We start from the raw sequence: 16,810 nt of genomic DNA, 5'->3' as shown, positions 1-16,810 counted from the left end.
CCGGTATCAAGAAAATTTTGAAAATTAATTAATAATCTAGCAGTAGTAAAATGACTTTTAGCAAATTTGATGGTTAATCAATGGAAGTTATCAGTATCATTAAAGCTTTATTGGTTATGGACATTCATTGCAAGATTCTAAAAAGAAATCTATTTTGAAAGACATTTGGAACTAAAAAAAATCTTTTACATTAATAATAATCATAAGCAAATAAAAATATCATGAAGGAATTCCATGAGAAATAATAGATGTTATGTATGTTATGTAGAAAATATCCTGACAGTCCATATTACTGCTTCACATAATGACATTAACTGTAATTTGACTACACAACTTGACATTAATTTTTTTAGTTTTGTGATACCCAATATCTTTAACTACACCTTAGGGGCAAGCATTGATGACTTTATACAGTCTGTGGAGCACCAGAACATAGCTTTAGAAGTGGATGCATTTGGAACTAGAAATGGCACAGATGACCCATCTTATAATGGAGCCATCACAGTGTGTGGTAATGAAAAGGTATGCAGGTCTCTAATAATCTTTCTGAAAAATGTGAAAAGCTAACATAATATCAATATACTCAGGCTTCCAACTTAAGAAATAAAAATGAAAAGCAAATACTGTTTTCATTTATTACTTAGTGAATTATATTCACTGGCATAAACAATTCATATATCCATCATTGTCTACTGGCACAAACTATTAGCAAAATACATACTATAGAATACCTACTATCAAGACTATATATAAGTTCAAACATTTCATGTTTCCCCTCAAGGATTTTATAACACATGTATTCCAAAACTTCTGTTTTGTTCTTAAACAATAAACACTGAACATATGATTCTGGCCTCAAGCAAGACATCTGGTGTCCTAAATATCAGATACCTGATTTAGTTTTACTATATACATGTTTTGATTTACTTATACAGTATTTGATTTTACTTACACAGTGTTTGGCTTTTTATTATGATTATTTAACACCATATGAAAAACATAACCTCTTAATTTAACATGTCAAATTTTGACTTTTTTAGAGAACAAAATGAAGATATTTGAGAACTTATATCCTACTTGTTATATTTTAGAATTACAGCTTTTCGTTAGCATGCAATGCCAAAAGATTGAATTGCTTCCCAGTTCTTATGGACATTGTTAGTAATGGGCTACTTGGAATGGTTAAACCATCAGTACATATCCGAACTGAAAGAAGTACATTTTTGGAGGTAAATATATATAATCTTACAATTCCTGACTCTCCTCTATCAGGAATCTCCCAGATCACCTTTTTAAGTGCTGGAATCTTGTTTTTACTGAGTAAACCACTGCATAATAAATTAACATTTGGACTCATTCTAGTTCTGTGACTTTGGAAAATCAGTACCTTTTCAGAGCTTCAATTTGTTTAAAGTAAAATAAAACGAACAAAACATTTTTCAAAGAGAATATGAAGCAATAAAAATGAAATCTTACAGCACTGTGACCAGCACAAGAATAGTGAACAAATGAAACAAAGGAGAAAGGAAGGAAAGAATGAAGGAAGGAAGGAAGGAATGAACGAATGAATGAAGGAAGGAAAGAACGAAGGAAGGAACAAATGAAGGAAAGGGCTTTATTATTACTTTTAGAAATTTTACAAAAGAAATTCAAGACAAAGTTCAGGCTAGAATTTCAGACTATCTACATTAGAATTACTGCAGATTCTTGTCAAAAATATTAATTCCCCTGGCCTACTCCAGACCAATCAAACCACTTTTCCTCATGGGGGTGGTGAAAGGAGGGAATCTATTCTTAAACAAAGGTCCAAGTGATCGGAATGTATATAGCCCTTTAAGTTGAGAACCAGAATAACTAAAAGTTTGTAATGATTCCTTTTTAATTATTGAATACATACATTTCTCCCTTTCAGAGAGTTCTTTGAGCACATAGATCATGTATTTTTAACACTTTATAAATACCTTGTACGTAGGAAAAAACCTGTAACATGATAAACATGAAACAACTTAATTGTTAAATACATAAGTGAGTGTTAGGGTCACCAAATTATCTACATCTCATTCTAGGGTTTTATGATAATATATATGGCCAATAATCATATACTCATGTATACATAAAATGGATCACATATCTGTCATTCTTTTAAATTTATTTTTAGAGGCAGGGTCTCGCTCTGCCACCCGGCCGGAGTGCAGTGGCGGGATCATAGCTCACTGTAACCTCGAACTCCTGGGCTCAAGAGATCTTCCGATATTGGCCTCCCAAAGTGTTGGGATTATAGGTGTGAGTCACTGCACCCAGCTGCCAGTATTATTTTCATATGGTCCAGCAAGATCTTCAGTTTCCTTCTCACACCATATCTCACTGTACTCAGGAAGTAAAACTTCCTTTCATTAAGGATGTGCGAGAAACTTAATCATTAAAGTAAATGATTTTAGGGACCCACCAAGTATTAATTAATTTTGGAATATATGCTATGGTTCACTTCATTAACATTTTGTGACTGTGAAGACCTTTTAATTTTCTGGTTTCTGAGAGTAGTATGCAATAATTGGGCAAATTGCCTCAGACTTCTATCTATCAAGATATCCTGTGTCAACTAGAATTAATTAGATACCAACCAGCTCAGCTGACTTCGTATTTATGTGCCCAATATAGTCACTTTAACCAATATCCCCAGCAACTCATTTTATTCTCTATTCTACTTTACCTGCTCATTGCCCCCAAAGTCAGAGTTTCCCAGATTTTCAGAACTTGCTTGTATCCTGCCCAAAGTCAATAGATTGGCCACTAAGTATTGACCCTACCCAGTACTCAGGACATTCTGGAAGCATCCAGACAATAAGCTATAACCTTACCATCTATGGTTAGCAAGTGTCTTTCTGGTGACCAAGCTGAAGACCACCAGGCTCTGGTTAGAACTTTCTTCAGTAACGTGTTTAATCAAAGAAGCAACTATGTGAATCATGAAAATAACATGGGACTGGCTTTCAAGAGAGTTTGTGATCTTTTATCCTTAAAGATTTTTACAAACAGGAGTAACAACAGATGGAACTAGGGCAAAGATTTTCTTGGTGATTTTGCTCTCCCTTCTAGTACTTCATCTCTCCTTTTGCATCCTCAACCAATATTTATCTGGTCTCATGATGTACCTAAAAAACTGACTTATTATCACTGTACCCATAAAATGTTGGATATTTTTTGAGTCAAGCTGTCACATTCGAGATAAAGATCAGCTAAGAAATTGAATGTATCAACTGTGAATTATAATGTATTATTTAGCACCAAAATAAATTTTAGAATCATAAGGCAAGAAAAGAGAAAAATCTGGTTCTTATTATTTTCCAAATGTTATCAGTGCATTCATCTTTTCAATCACTTATCTGTAAATTTGAGTATAAAGCCAAAAGTTAAGTGTGAAAACTGGAAGGATAATGAAGGAGTCTGGGAATCTCAAAAGGGACCTAAGGCAGAATTATGTAAACTTAGTCTAAAATTTTAAAAATGTATTCCAGAAAATTAACTTTAAATTTCTTCATTCAGTTCATTGTATTCTTTGGGTTTTTCAGAATGGACAGGACAATCCAATCGGATTCCTGGCATATATCATGTTCTGGCTGGTTTTAACATCGAGTTGCCCACCTTACATTGCCATGAGCAGCATCGATGATTATAAGGTAATAATGAGTAACTGCAACTTCCATTATTTTACATAATTGAAAGCAGAAGGTAATTTTAAAGGATTTTTCATAAGAATATTTCTACATGCTTAATTGAACAGCCAATTCAGACATAAATTCTAAGTTATAAAAATGAAAGAAAGTTTTATAAGTTGAAATATATAGATAAATAGGTAATAGAGAATTATTCTGAACTTTATCTGGATATTCCAACAAGCTAGAATAGACAAACCAACTCTGAAAAAAAAAGCAAAGCTGGAAAAATATGCTTCTGACTTCAAGGCTCACTACAAACTTGTAGTAAGTAAGAATGTGTTGTATTAATTAAGAATAATTATGTAGATATTTTAAATGAAATAGACATTTCAGAAATAAACCCACACATATATCAATTGATTTTCAATAAAATTACCAAATAACTTAAATAGGGGTAAGATTAGACTTTTCAACAAATTCTGGTGGAACAAGTTGGTATCATTCTGAAAAGAAAAATGTTCTTAACATCCGTCACATGCACAAAATTAATTTCTAATGAATCACAGATCTTGTGATAGGCAATATTTTTCAGATGGGGAAGAAGAAGCATATGCTTTTTTAAAAAAGATAACTTGAACTTCATCAGAGTTAAAAGCTTCTGCTCTTTGTAAAACACGAATAAAAAATAAAAGGCAGCCGAGCTTGGTGGCTCACGCCTGTAATCTCAGCACTTTGGGAAACCGAGGTGGGCGGATCACCTGAGATCAGGAGTTTGACACCAGCCTGGCCAACATGGCAAAAACCTGTCTCTACTAAAAATACAAAAATTAGCTGGGTGTGGTGGTGCATGCCTGTGATCTCAGCTACTCAGGAGGCTGAGGCAGGAGAATCACTTGAACCTGGACTGCGGAGGTTGCAGTGAGCTGAGATTGTGCCACTGCACTCCAGCCTGGGCAACAGATCGAGACTCCATCTCAAAAAATAAATTAATTAAATAATTTTAAAATAAAATTAAAGGCAAGCCACAGGCTGGGAGAAAAATATTAACTATACTTATATATGTGACAAAGATTTGTATCAAGAATATGTAAAGAACTCTCATTCCTCTGTAATAAAGGATAACCTAATTTTTTAAATGGACAAAGTATTTGTATATATACTTTACCAAAGAAGATGTACAGATGGAAAATACTCCCATGAAAAGATGGTTAATGTCATGAGCAATCAGGAAAATAGCCTCAATGAGATAGCTCTACACACTCAATAAAACTAATAATGTTAGAATGACCAACACTATCAAGAGTTTATGAGGATGTGGAGAAACCGGAACTCTCATGCATTGTGGGTGGGACTGTAAATTGTACAATCACTTTGCAAAATAATTTGGCTGTTTCTTATAAAGTTAAAAATATGCTTATTGTTATAACCTAGCAATTCTTCTCCTAAGTATTTACTCAAAAGAAGAAAAAACATCTTTCCACATAAACACTTGAGCATTAATGTTCTGAATAGCATTAATCATAACAGCCAACAACTTGAAACAACCCAAGTGTCCCCCAAGCAGTGAACTGATAAACAAATTCTGATATAGCCATACAATGGAATACTATTCAGCAGTATAACAGAAGGAACAACTAATAAATGCACCAACACAGGTGAGTCTCAGAACCATTACACTGAGGGAATGATAACCACAAATAATTAGGTACCTTTAATTAGGATGATTTAATTTATATAAAATTCTTAGAAAGGTAAAATTAATCTATAGTGACAGAAGGCAGGCTCGGGGTGTGGGGGGTCACTTGTAACCAGTGGTAAAGGCTATTGACTGCAAAGGATCATGGGAAACTTCAGGGGTTGTTCTACACCTTGCCTATGATTGTGGTACAGAAACATGCATTCATCAGACCTCATTCAGCTATATACTTAGTATGGGTACTTTTTCTTGTTTGAGAATTATACCCCCCAAAATTAAAAAGAGATTGTTGAAATAAAAGGAAATGATATTTTTGGAAATGCGAGAACTTGAAAAGATAAAGAGAAAACTTCAATATTGAACTGACAACTTACAAATGTTTATTTACAGACACTCATTAATCCAAACGAATCTATAATGTGTTTACAAATTACCTGAGCATCTTGTTTAAAAGATGATTCCTATTCAGTAGTTCTGCAGTGGAGGCAGATTTTGAGTGGCAATCTTAAGCGGTGAATTTATATGATTAATAACCCAGGCCAACTCCCATTTTTGTGACTTTATGGAAAAAGTCTATGAAACCTTGTGTAAGCATCTCTACTATGTCATCTTCATCTGTTTCGTTTTTTCTCTCTCTCTATTGCCCACAAAAAGAGTGTATGATTTATGTAATGTTCCCTTTTCATGTGGAACATGCAGGAATCTCAAGAAATTCTATTTACTAGTTTGATGTAACTATAAGTCTTTCTGGTGTTAACATAATCCAAACTTTAAAACTTCCTCCGCAGGAACATGAACACTTTCTCTGGCTTTTGTGATGCCACAATTTCACCATGTTTATCCTAAGACTGTCCATTGTTTGTCTCCTTTGGAGATTCTCATTCCTCTATGTAATATTTAAATTTCGGAAATCCTCAGATATTGGCCCTTGGCTGTCTTCTCATGTTAGATACCATTCTGTCTTAGGCAAACCCATCTAGCTCTATGGCTTCGAATCCCCTCTACTGGCTGGTCACTCCCAGATCTGACTCTACCCCAGATCTCTAATTGTATCTAATTTGACCTCCAAGGTTGATACAAACTCCCTTCTCAGCATTTCCACAGTAGGCAACACAGATGTCTCAAGTTTCATGCTTCCAAAACTGAACTGAATGTAGAGCTACTTAAATGTCTTCCCCCCTTGCTATTTTCTCCGTATATAGCAGCACCACATGCTCAGTCATTTCCTAAAGATCCAAAAATTATCCTCAATTCTTCTCTTGCCTCTAATATGTTGAGTCAATCATCAATTCCTTACCAATTCAACTACCTGCGTAGACCTGTGTCTGATGTTGTGAGGCTCTGATATGAATCTTTAGGTCAAATTATGTCTCAGGCAGGAGCATTATTTAGCTCATCAAAGCCCATCAACAAAGGTATTTAAGTATTTTTTAAAAGAAAAAAATTCACAACTCTTAGAATAGTTTAATATACAAACCTATTGATTATACTGAAAACCACATCACTTCATAAGTAGTTTTAAAACATGTAATTTGGTATGTTTATTTAGGGAATGACAAATAATGTAAAATACATTTACATTTATAAATGTATTTATATTTATGTAGATACACATAAATATTTGAATCCGTGATAAATACTTGAATGTGGACTATGGCAGAACAACCCAATTTCTTTTATTCCAATTAAAGGATAAAGCAATTATATATGTGTGTGTGTGTGTATGTGTGTGTATATATATGGAGTGTGTATATATGTGTGTATATAAAATAAACACACATATATACACACTCCATATATATATCCATATATATGGATATATATATGTGTGTGTATATATATCCATATAATATATATGTATATATATATATGTGTGTGTGTGTGTATATATATATATATATATATATATATATATATGGAGGAGAGAAAAGAGAGAGAGGAATCACTGTGATGAGAAGGTAGTTGTTTAAGGGAATAAACTGTCCATCCCATTCACCCCTACCCCCCTGTAAGTCATTAAATCACTGTTTTGTTTGCTGCAGTGTTCATGCTTTGATCATTCTAAGGTCTTCTTTTACATATTTCTGCCAGGTGTGTGATGAACATCAATGTAGTTCATTACAGCAGCAGACTGGTTATTTATGTTTGTAACTATCCACATCCCTTAGTCCAGATTACATTTGTAGACATAATCTAGAATTGTTACAAATAAAGGTTTTGCTTGAATAGTTCCTTGCATAATCCACATATTATTAAGCCACAAACTTTGTATCTTTGCTGTCTCCTAATTAGAACAGAGCTCGGTCCCAGCTACGGATTTCCGGACTCTCCCCTTCTGCTTACTGGTTTGGGCAGGCGCTGGTGGATGTTTCCCTGTACTTCTTGGTCTTCGTTTTTATATATTTAATGAGCTACATTTCAAACTTCGAAGACATGCTACTTACAATAATTCATATTATTCAAGTAAGTGACAATATCCAAGTAAGTGACAATATTCACAATATCATTGTGTGATTTAATTTGAAATTTTGGAACATTTCTATCAATATTTATATGGTCATAAATTAAAGAACTATAAAATCCTGGGCTATGGCAATGTTTTGAATCCTAAATGTTTTCCTTGATTGCATTTGTATTTAACTAAGCTTCACATTCCTGTTGATTTTAGATCCCATGTGCTGTTGGTTATTCCTTTTCCCTCATCTTCATGACATACGTGATTTCCTTCATCTTTCGCAAGGGGAGAAAAAATAGTGGCATTTGGTCATTTTGTTTCTATGTTGTAAGTATATTTCTTGTGGATGTATACTGTGTATATTTGATATACAATTCTGAGCTAATCCTTTAAATTTTGCCCTCTGTAGGATGATAATATTATGGTCTATAATAAACACAAGATTACAAATTCAGTTACTGACATGGTTAAAACTAGAAATTACTTCACCAAACTCCCTAATAAGAATTAATTCCATAAAGCCTCTCTTCTTTTGTCTAAATTAGGAGGAAACTTGTATAATTTAAGAGTGTCTATTCTAATTTCCTATGATTTCAGGATGCCAAAAGGTAAGTTATTAATTCAATAAATAATTGTTGACTTCTGCAGTGTGTCCAAGTTAAGATTGATAATGGGAGGAAAGAGATTAAATGGACAGTTTCAATCCTGAAAGAGCTCTCAAAAGATAAACAGATGAGTAAGCAGCCACTTGTTAAAATAGTCACGAGTTATTTTCCATCTTAAGAGTCTATTATACAACTGAATAATAAAGAGGTCCATGAAAAACAGATAAGGGAGAGATTCATTTGTGAAAATGAAAGCAGAGATTTCTTTTAAAAGATGAAATCTGAAAAAGAGTAAGATTTCAGCCAAGAGAAGTATGAGGTACAAATAGAGCTAACAAACAGAAACCTAGCAGAGGAAAAGCCCAAGCTGATCCTAGGAACTGGTAATAATCTCTCCTAGATATAGACAAAAAACAAGGTGCACAATGGCCATGGTCCTAGTTATGGCAAAAAATAAAATCATGGCAGCCCTTAAATGATGTTCTCAAGAATTTAAAAGCTTACAGAGCAGAACAGAAATAGGATTACAGATAAACTTGCAGGAAGAATACTTTGATAGCCATAAAAATGATGGTTTGGAAGACAGAGAAATTAGAAGTACAAAAACTTTTAAGTAGTCATTACAGTGTATTAGAAGGTAAAATATGAGGGCTTCCAGTGTACCTATCACTTTCTGTTATCCCTAATTTTGTATTTTAGTACTTCTGCTTAAGCCATTCCATGTTGTTAAATGCTTCTATTTCCCCATTGGTGTAGTTACCAAAAGTCTTACCTTTCATTTTTGTTGTTTTATTCCTGCTAGATATCAATTTCAATGTTTTCTTTGATTTTTGATCATCCACGTTTATTTTTTAAAGTTTATTTACTTTAATTAAAATATTATATCTATGGGTACTGGGTGTGTCTTATACCTGTAACCCTAGCACTTTGGAAGGCCGAGGTCAGTGGATCACTTGAGCCCAAGAGTTCAAGGCCAGCCTGAGCAACATGGTGAAACCCCATCTCTACTAAAAATACAAAAATATTAGCTGGGCATGTTGGCATGCACCTGTAGTCCCAGCTATCCGGGAATCTGAGGGAGGAAGATCACTTGAGCCCAGGAGTTTGAGGCTGCAGTGAGCCATGATCACGCTACTGCACTTCTACCTGGGCAACAGAGCAAGACTCCATCTCGAAAAAAAAAAAAGAGAGAAAAAAATTCTACATATCACATCCTAGATTGATCAAGTGATACCTCATTTGTGAAACTCTAGGCCAAAGGAATTTGGCTAAGTCACTAAAATAAACTGTTAATGGAGATATACTGATTTCAGCTTGGTTTGCAAGATTGGAGTTGAAATTAGTAATATCTTCAAGATGAGCCATCTCGATTTGGAACTTACATTGAAATTCAGAGTGATTAACCTTCATATTTGCTTCTTTTAGATCACTGTATTCTCTGTGGCTGGATTTGCGTTCAATATCTTCGAAAGTGATATTCCATTTATCTTCACTTTTTTAATACCACCTGCCACAATGATTGGCTGTTTGTTCTTATCTTCTCATGTAAGTAATGACACAGTCTGTCCCAGTCCCTTGAAACTCATGACCAATTGTGAAGCTTTGCCCAATGTTGAAGGTCTACTACAACATGTTTAAAGTGCATGGGGTTCAAAGATTTCTGCCTGATGGAATCCAAATGATTTTCTCCCAGATAAAACAATATGTTCCAGCTGACTGGTAATGGAAAATTTGGTCCTGATTAATATATGGGAAGGAAGGGTAAGGGGTAGTGGGAAACAGAGTAGTCCTTATACTCATGTGGGGCCTTATTTCCTCCTTGATATGCTTGGCTTTAGAAGGAAGCAAATGAAATGTCCCTAATCTTTGGGATTTCAGAGTTCTAAAGAAGCACCCAACATAAGCAAAGTCCTTTTTTCTGGCTGACTGATACCTATACCTATGCAAAAGGAAGGAAGTTACTGTACATGAGTGAAGAGGTATCTATGGGAAGGGGAAAGGAAGAGAAGGGGCCCCACAAAGAGAAACGATGGGCACAGGAAGGTGTGTGAAGTTCTGTGTGAGAAGAATAAACACTGTCTCTCACTGTTTGGGGAGGTTAGCACGGATCTCCAGGATTCTCTCGCCAGGTGATTAGTAATTGATAAATCCTATTGCTTCAAACAAAAGCTCATAGACCTTGGGAGGAAGGAAGACAGCCCCTTGCTATACACTTTAGAAAGGACACTTAGGTGATATTCATGGTCAAATGTTAGCAGGGCTGTTTAGGGCCAATTCACATATATGTGGACAAAATTCAGGAAACAAAAAACTCCCTGTTTAGCAATTGTCTTTTCTTTTGCAGCTTCTCTTTTCTTCTCTCTTTTCTGAAGAACGAATGGATGTACAGCCATTTCTGGTATTCCTAATTGTAAGAACACACTGTTCTTTAAAAATTATCACTTTTTACTAAATTTAATAATTTTCAGTTCTGTACACACTGTGAAACTTTTTTTTATTAAGTTAGAGATATAGGTATCTATAGCCCAAGGAGATATAATGCTTGTAAAATCTGGAAGAATTATTTTTACAAAGATCAAATGACCAGGTAATGTGCCTCCCAAATTTTAAGGACTCTGTACAACTGTTAGAGGAAATGAGAAAGTAATAATATCACATAATTATAGTTGTTTCCTATGTTTCTATAAAAAAGATTTAAAATGAACTTGATAGTTTCATAATTTGCTGGATAGGTTATTAGGAGTTTGTAATTATTTCACTGAATGTATTTTTGTAGAAGTTCGGTTATTATTAGTACATCTCTGATATTGAACAATTATCTTTTTATGTTTCTAATTGTGCATCTCTCTTTATTCCTAGCCTTTCCTTCATTTTATCATTTTTCTTTTTACTCTTCGATGTCTGGAATGGAAGTTTGGAAAGAAATCAATGAGAAAGGATCCTTTCTTTAGGTTGGAAAAAACACATCAGATTTTTATTTTGTTGATCAATATCGTAAAATATTTTTCATGCATAAATCAATTCATTAACAAAGAGGTGCCGTTGTGCTAGGATAGGCTGGAGTAGGAACCATGTGCCCATACAAATAATACAGATCCAGATACCTAAACCCAAGAAGATTATGATCTAGTGGAAGAAACGGACCTGAAACATGGAGTATTAAGGCTCTATCTGACACTATCCACAGTGGAGCACTGGGGAAATTTAAATGTGGCAGGTCCCATCTAACAAACAATATATTGCCAGTTGAATAAATGCCATTCATCCAGGAGGAAGGAACAGAATGATCCACCGGCCAAGCACAGCAATAGCTGTGTTCTTTTCCTGGTAGTGAGCATCCCAGCCAGTGGATCACAGACTGGTTCAGTTATTAATGGGACTTAAAAGCTGAGACTATTTTTGGCACCATACAAAGAAGAGTGACCATAAGCATCTTGCTCCCTCTGTGTCTCCCATACCACATCAGTTTCATCTTTTGCTATTACAGAAAGTTGGATGGGAGACTGCCAAGATGAAAGCAGACCTTTAATAAATCTTCTGATATCAGTATGAAGGAGGCACTCAAGGGAAGAGAGACTAGAATAAGTATATCCTGGATATTATCAGACTTAGAATGGGGAGGAAAAGTCAATATGCCACATATTCTGAAGAAATGAGAGATCAAGCATCTAACTTGTATTTTGCTAGAAACTCCTGATTACAAATATTCTGGCCCATTTTCCCCATGAAAACATAATGATGTCAACATGGTGGTGTCAAAGCCAGGGTTCCCAGAAAAATTACTTCATTGAGCTATGATATAAAAATTCTTCGTCAGCTATTAGGTTTCAAGTTGATATTGAAAAAAACATATTTCTATAGATAAGATAAGCAAGGAGGTTTTAAGGGGATGAGAGTTGTGAAGGGAGATTATGATGGTTTGTTAATTGCTCGTACTACTCAAACATACGCTTTAAAGAATGCAACTTTTGACACAAAGATGAAAGCCAGAAATCAATATTAATGGATGGTTTTGACTCTAGAATTTCTCCAAGAAGTAGTGATGTGTGTCAAAATCCAGAAGAACCAGAAGGAGAGGATGAAGATGTTCAGATGGAAAGAGTGAGAACAGCAAATGCCTTGAATTCTACTAATTTTGATGAGGTAAAACATAACACAAAGGTTTTTTTATTAGTCAATCTACCAGTCTAATTCTCTAATGATTTTGAGTTTCTCTATTCCTTACCAATGAGGATCACTATTTTAGTAGGTAATTGCCATTTTTACGATTAAATGAGCAGACTAAAAGTCATGTTAACTCTTTTGTTCTTAGAATAAATTAAAAATAGAGTGCAATAGAAATTATTAAAGCCAAGAAAGAATTTCAGAAACTGAGCTAAGCAGCAGACATCATTGCTTGTTGGAGAAAGTGCACAGTACAGATTCAGGGTCAGGTCCAGCCCGCAGCATTTGTTTTGTTGTTTGAGGATAATCAGTGCTTCTCTAAGTTTCATTGCCCCTGTTTGTTCTGAAAGGACAGGCAAGCTGTATAAAATACTGTGCTCCTGAAAAAACTGCCTTTGTAGGAGAGGAAAATGACAGTCTCTCCTCTCCAAAAGCAAGTGTTAGGATAGGGCATGGCCAAGGAGCATGTCACCAAATAGAAGGTCTTCTTTGATGCATGGCTGGGGCAACAAAGGGTCCAGCCAATGGGAAGATGGAATTTTGTTTCAAAGCTAATGGAGAGAATTAAGGTCTGACATAATAACTTCTTGTCATTTACAGAAGCCAGTCATCATTGCCAGCTGTCTACGCAAGGAGTATGCAGGGAAGAGGAAAGGCTGTTTTTCCAAGAGGAAGAATAAGATAGCCACGAGAAATGTCTCCTTCTGTGTTAGAAAAGGTTGGCCATAGGGATCTTCCACTTCTGGCTCAGAGCCCTCCTCAGAGGTTCCTGGTTCCTAATGAGCATTATTCTGGAAACCACCTCTTGGTTCACATGCAGACCCAGAGGAGAATGACAATGACAGCTTCCTTTATATGTTTCATTTCTAACTTAAATTAACTCACCTCACACAGAGGAGCCTAGTCACATCTACAACTAAACCATAAGCTCTCTAATAAGATGAACTTTTGAAGTAATAACATTTCTATTAAATGAACACAATTGATTTCCTAAAGTTCATTGTTTTTCACAAGAGAACCAAGATGTGCTAGCACACTCTGAAGGCTTGGCCAGCAAGTGTTAGATGACCTCAGTTTGTGCCATTATTGCACCAAGGTTAGGATCACAGGAGACAGAATCTGAAACACTTGGCTTCCAAGAGTGGTTTTGCCACTTTCCATCAGAGTGACTTTGCACAGGTAACCCCATCATTGAGAGCTTCTGCCCCAACTACATAAGAAGGGGCTAAAATAACAACTTCTCAGGGTGGTTGTGACAATTAAATGACAACTAATAGCAAATGCTTGTCACATAGTGAGATTTCAACTATGTTTTGCTCTTAATGTTACCATTAAAATAGATTAATATTAAGTGTAACCTTTTTTTCAGGTGAAGTTTTAGGATTATTAGGACACAATGGAGCTGGTAAAAGCACATCCATTAAGGTGATAACTGGAGACACAAAACCAACTGCTGGACAGGTAGGTGAATTATGTGGAAAATATGTTATCTAATGGTGAAATAGATTGATAAGATTTGATGACCTTAAAAACAACAGATTCCACTTAATCCTTATATAACTGAAGTGATTAATGAACTACCCATGAGAATAAATTAACGAATTATCACATAAATGCACACAAAAGCTAAGCACTGAAAGGTTGTCACAGAATCCTTAGGGTGTCGCTTTTCCAGTCAAAACCTCTGGAGCTGGTGGCGCCTTTGCCCAAGTTTGGCTCAGACCCGCTGGGCTCATTCTGTCCACTCAGCTCAGCAGGCTGCACTCTGTTCATGCCACCAGCCTGGATCCCAAGCCTGCCAAGAATGAGCCAGGTGCAGAGCGGTGATGGGTGTGTGAGCAAGCATGGGGTCTGGCTGCTGCACACAGCCAGGCATGCTGGTTGTGGTGGGGCAGGCTGCTCCAGGCACTGGCACAGGCGCCACCTCCATGCTTGCATACTGCAAGCAGCTTCCACTGCAGGCACCAAAAAATGTGGTGGCACCCAGAAGCTTGGAGGTGCCAGAAACCACAGAGCCCTAAAAAGGATGTCACAGCCCTGGCTCGGGGATCCCCTAAGTCTGGGATCCCCGAAGGGCTGCAGCTCTTCTCTGCTTCTCATTGCCTGCAACATGGCAAGTGGGGGGCATGTTTCAGCCCTGTTTGTGTTACAGCTTTTTTAGTCCCACCATTTGGCAGGTCCTGAGCTCTTGTCCCATGTCCAGGAAGAATGAGGTATGTGAATAACTGGAGGTGTGGAGCTTCACTGAGTGACAGAATAGCTCTCAGGAGACCCAAAGTGGGTCTCCTATTTGTAGGCAGGTCATCTCGATGAGTGTCCAGCCCCTAATGGAGAGGAGACCCAAAGTGGGTAGCTCCTTTCTGCAGCTGGTAGTCCCTATGTCTGTGTGACTCTGGCTGAGTCCAGGATTTTTATGGGCTCAGAAAGGAGGAAGTGTGTGCCATTTGGTCCATGAGTGGCCATGGGCAGGCCTGGAAAAAGCATCATAAGTTCTCACTCTGGGTCACAGACTCCACCTAGAACCGGCAGCCTGGCACCCAGGCTTCAGGCCATCCCTGAAGCTTGAAGGTGGCTTGAAGGTGGCTTGAAGGTGGGGTTTCACCAGAGAACCACCCCTTTCTATCCAGGAACCTGTCTGCCTGCTGCCATCAACATGCCATCTATGGCACCCAGGTGGTTTGTGCTGAGGCGCACCTGCAAGTCCATGCTGAGCTGCCCTCAGCGCCCCCCCAGAATCCCTCCCACACTTGTCAGGGCCCAAAATCCAGAGGGAGCTGAGGTGGCAGGAGGCTGGCATGGCAGTTCCACCCTGGGCACGTACACACCCAGCAGGGTTGCAACAGCACCTGGGCTTGGCCACAACTTTGCTCCAAAATTGGAGCATGCAACTGCCCCTGAGATTCAGTAAAGGATGCTGCAATTCAGCAAAGGGCAGGGCTCTTACCTGTTTCTGGCCCCTGCCAGTCCCCCAGAGTACACAGCCCCAGTCACACCTCCCCTGCTACAGCCAGCATCTTTGCTGTGGTGGCTCCAGACAGGCTGCCACTGCCATCAAGGAGTAATTATTAAAGGTATTAAGACGTCTCCCTTGCTGCAGCCAGCATCTTTGCTGTGATGGCTGCAGACGGGCTGCAGCCACCATCAAGGGGTAATTATTAAAGGCATTAAGAGAGAATGTCCAGCATCAGAGCTGAAATTAATGCCAGAATTCACACACATCCTATTTATACTGCCATCAGTCACATGGATTTGCACTTTCAGTGAGCATTGTCTTTCCAGTATGTAATATTTAATCTTTCATAAAACTGTTTTTAAAAAACTGTATTAGACAGTTGTCCTTCACAAAGTGCTTAGTTATTGGAACATACATTTTTGTGCAAATGCAACTATTTTTTGGGAGTGTTTTCAAGAAATAGATCAAAAATTAGATACAAGGAGGTGAAATTGACTTTAATTGTACTTGTAATTTAGTTGTATAAGGTGGCTAGGCAAACAGAAAAAGAGCTCAGGTTTATCTAAGAGAGACATCATGGGGTAGAGATAAAACATTTTCTCCTAAATTCTATGGCAGAAGATAGAAAACCTTAAGAACTCTTTTACAAAGAATGTCCAAGGGAAGTACAGAACAGAATATAAGGCAGATGCCTGTGAAACTGTACCCTGGGAAAGGGGCTAGTAGTCAAGCCAAGAAAGGAAAAGACAGCTTGGAATGCTATTGACAAATACTCCACTAATGAAAGAAGAGAAAACCGACATTCACAATCCCTCTGTAGCCACAGTGAGAGCAGATGTTCATGAAGGTTCCTCTCTGCTGGTGGCTTGGCCAACTCTAATTGAGTCCTTAACTTCAATCATGGACACCCTCCAACTCAGTCACCACCTGGGCCCAAAGTCAGTATTTTATTTCTCATTAAGCATGGGAGGAAAGGAGATAACTGCTCATTAATACATTGGAATGAAACCTTTAAAAGGTAAGTCTGATCTGAAGTAGAAAGCCAGCCATTTGGATGTCACAAAATAAGCTTAATTGGATCAGCCAGTGTGAGTTTTTTTTAATCCATGCATTCTCCTGATTAAATACTTTCAGTGAACGCTTGCTGCTCTATGGCTGGAAGGACACATCCCTGCTTGTCTTGCAGGCAGCTGCAGGAACGGGCTTCCCTGTCCCTCTTGCCACATATTTGTCCTCCCCGTCAAGCTTCCACATCAAGCTTCATCCCCACACAGGGCTTTG

General features: G+C 37.2%; 1 protein-coding gene across 3 annotated transcripts in view; it reads left to right on the top strand.

Moving 5' to 3' along the window:
- ABCA8 (ATP binding cassette subfamily A member 8) overlaps window positions 1–16,810 on the top strand; it is an 88,706-nt gene that overhangs the window by 60,837 nt on the left and 11,059 nt on the right. For all 3 annotated transcript variants that reach the window (XM_008961089.4, XM_063599352.1, XM_057300299.2), the window contains 11 exons: window positions 389–522; window positions 1,092–1,229; window positions 3,570–3,677; window positions 7,645–7,815; window positions 8,021–8,134; window positions 9,838–9,957; window positions 10,757–10,822; window positions 11,272–11,363; window positions 12,435–12,555; window positions 13,177–13,294; window positions 13,946–14,037. In XM_008961089.4, the coding sequence (XP_008959337.3) occupies window positions 389–522; window positions 1,092–1,229; window positions 3,570–3,677; window positions 7,645–7,815; window positions 8,021–8,134; window positions 9,838–9,957; window positions 10,757–10,822; window positions 11,272–11,363; window positions 12,435–12,555; window positions 13,177–13,294; window positions 13,946–14,037 (1,274 nt within the window). The remainder of the gene's footprint in view (window positions 1–388; window positions 523–1,091; window positions 1,230–3,569; window positions 3,678–7,644; window positions 7,816–8,020; window positions 8,135–9,837; window positions 9,958–10,756; window positions 10,823–11,271; window positions 11,364–12,434; window positions 12,556–13,176; window positions 13,295–13,945; window positions 14,038–16,810) is intronic.

The sequence above is a fragment of the Pan paniscus genome, chromosome 19 (genome assembly GCF_029289425.2).
Source record: "Pan paniscus chromosome 19, NHGRI_mPanPan1-v2.0_pri, whole genome shotgun sequence".
Classification (NCBI taxonomy): Eukaryota; Metazoa; Chordata; class Mammalia; order Primates; family Hominidae; genus Pan; species Pan paniscus.
Note: the sequence above shows the minus strand (reverse complement) of the source record. Positions and strands in the feature narration are given on the sequence as shown.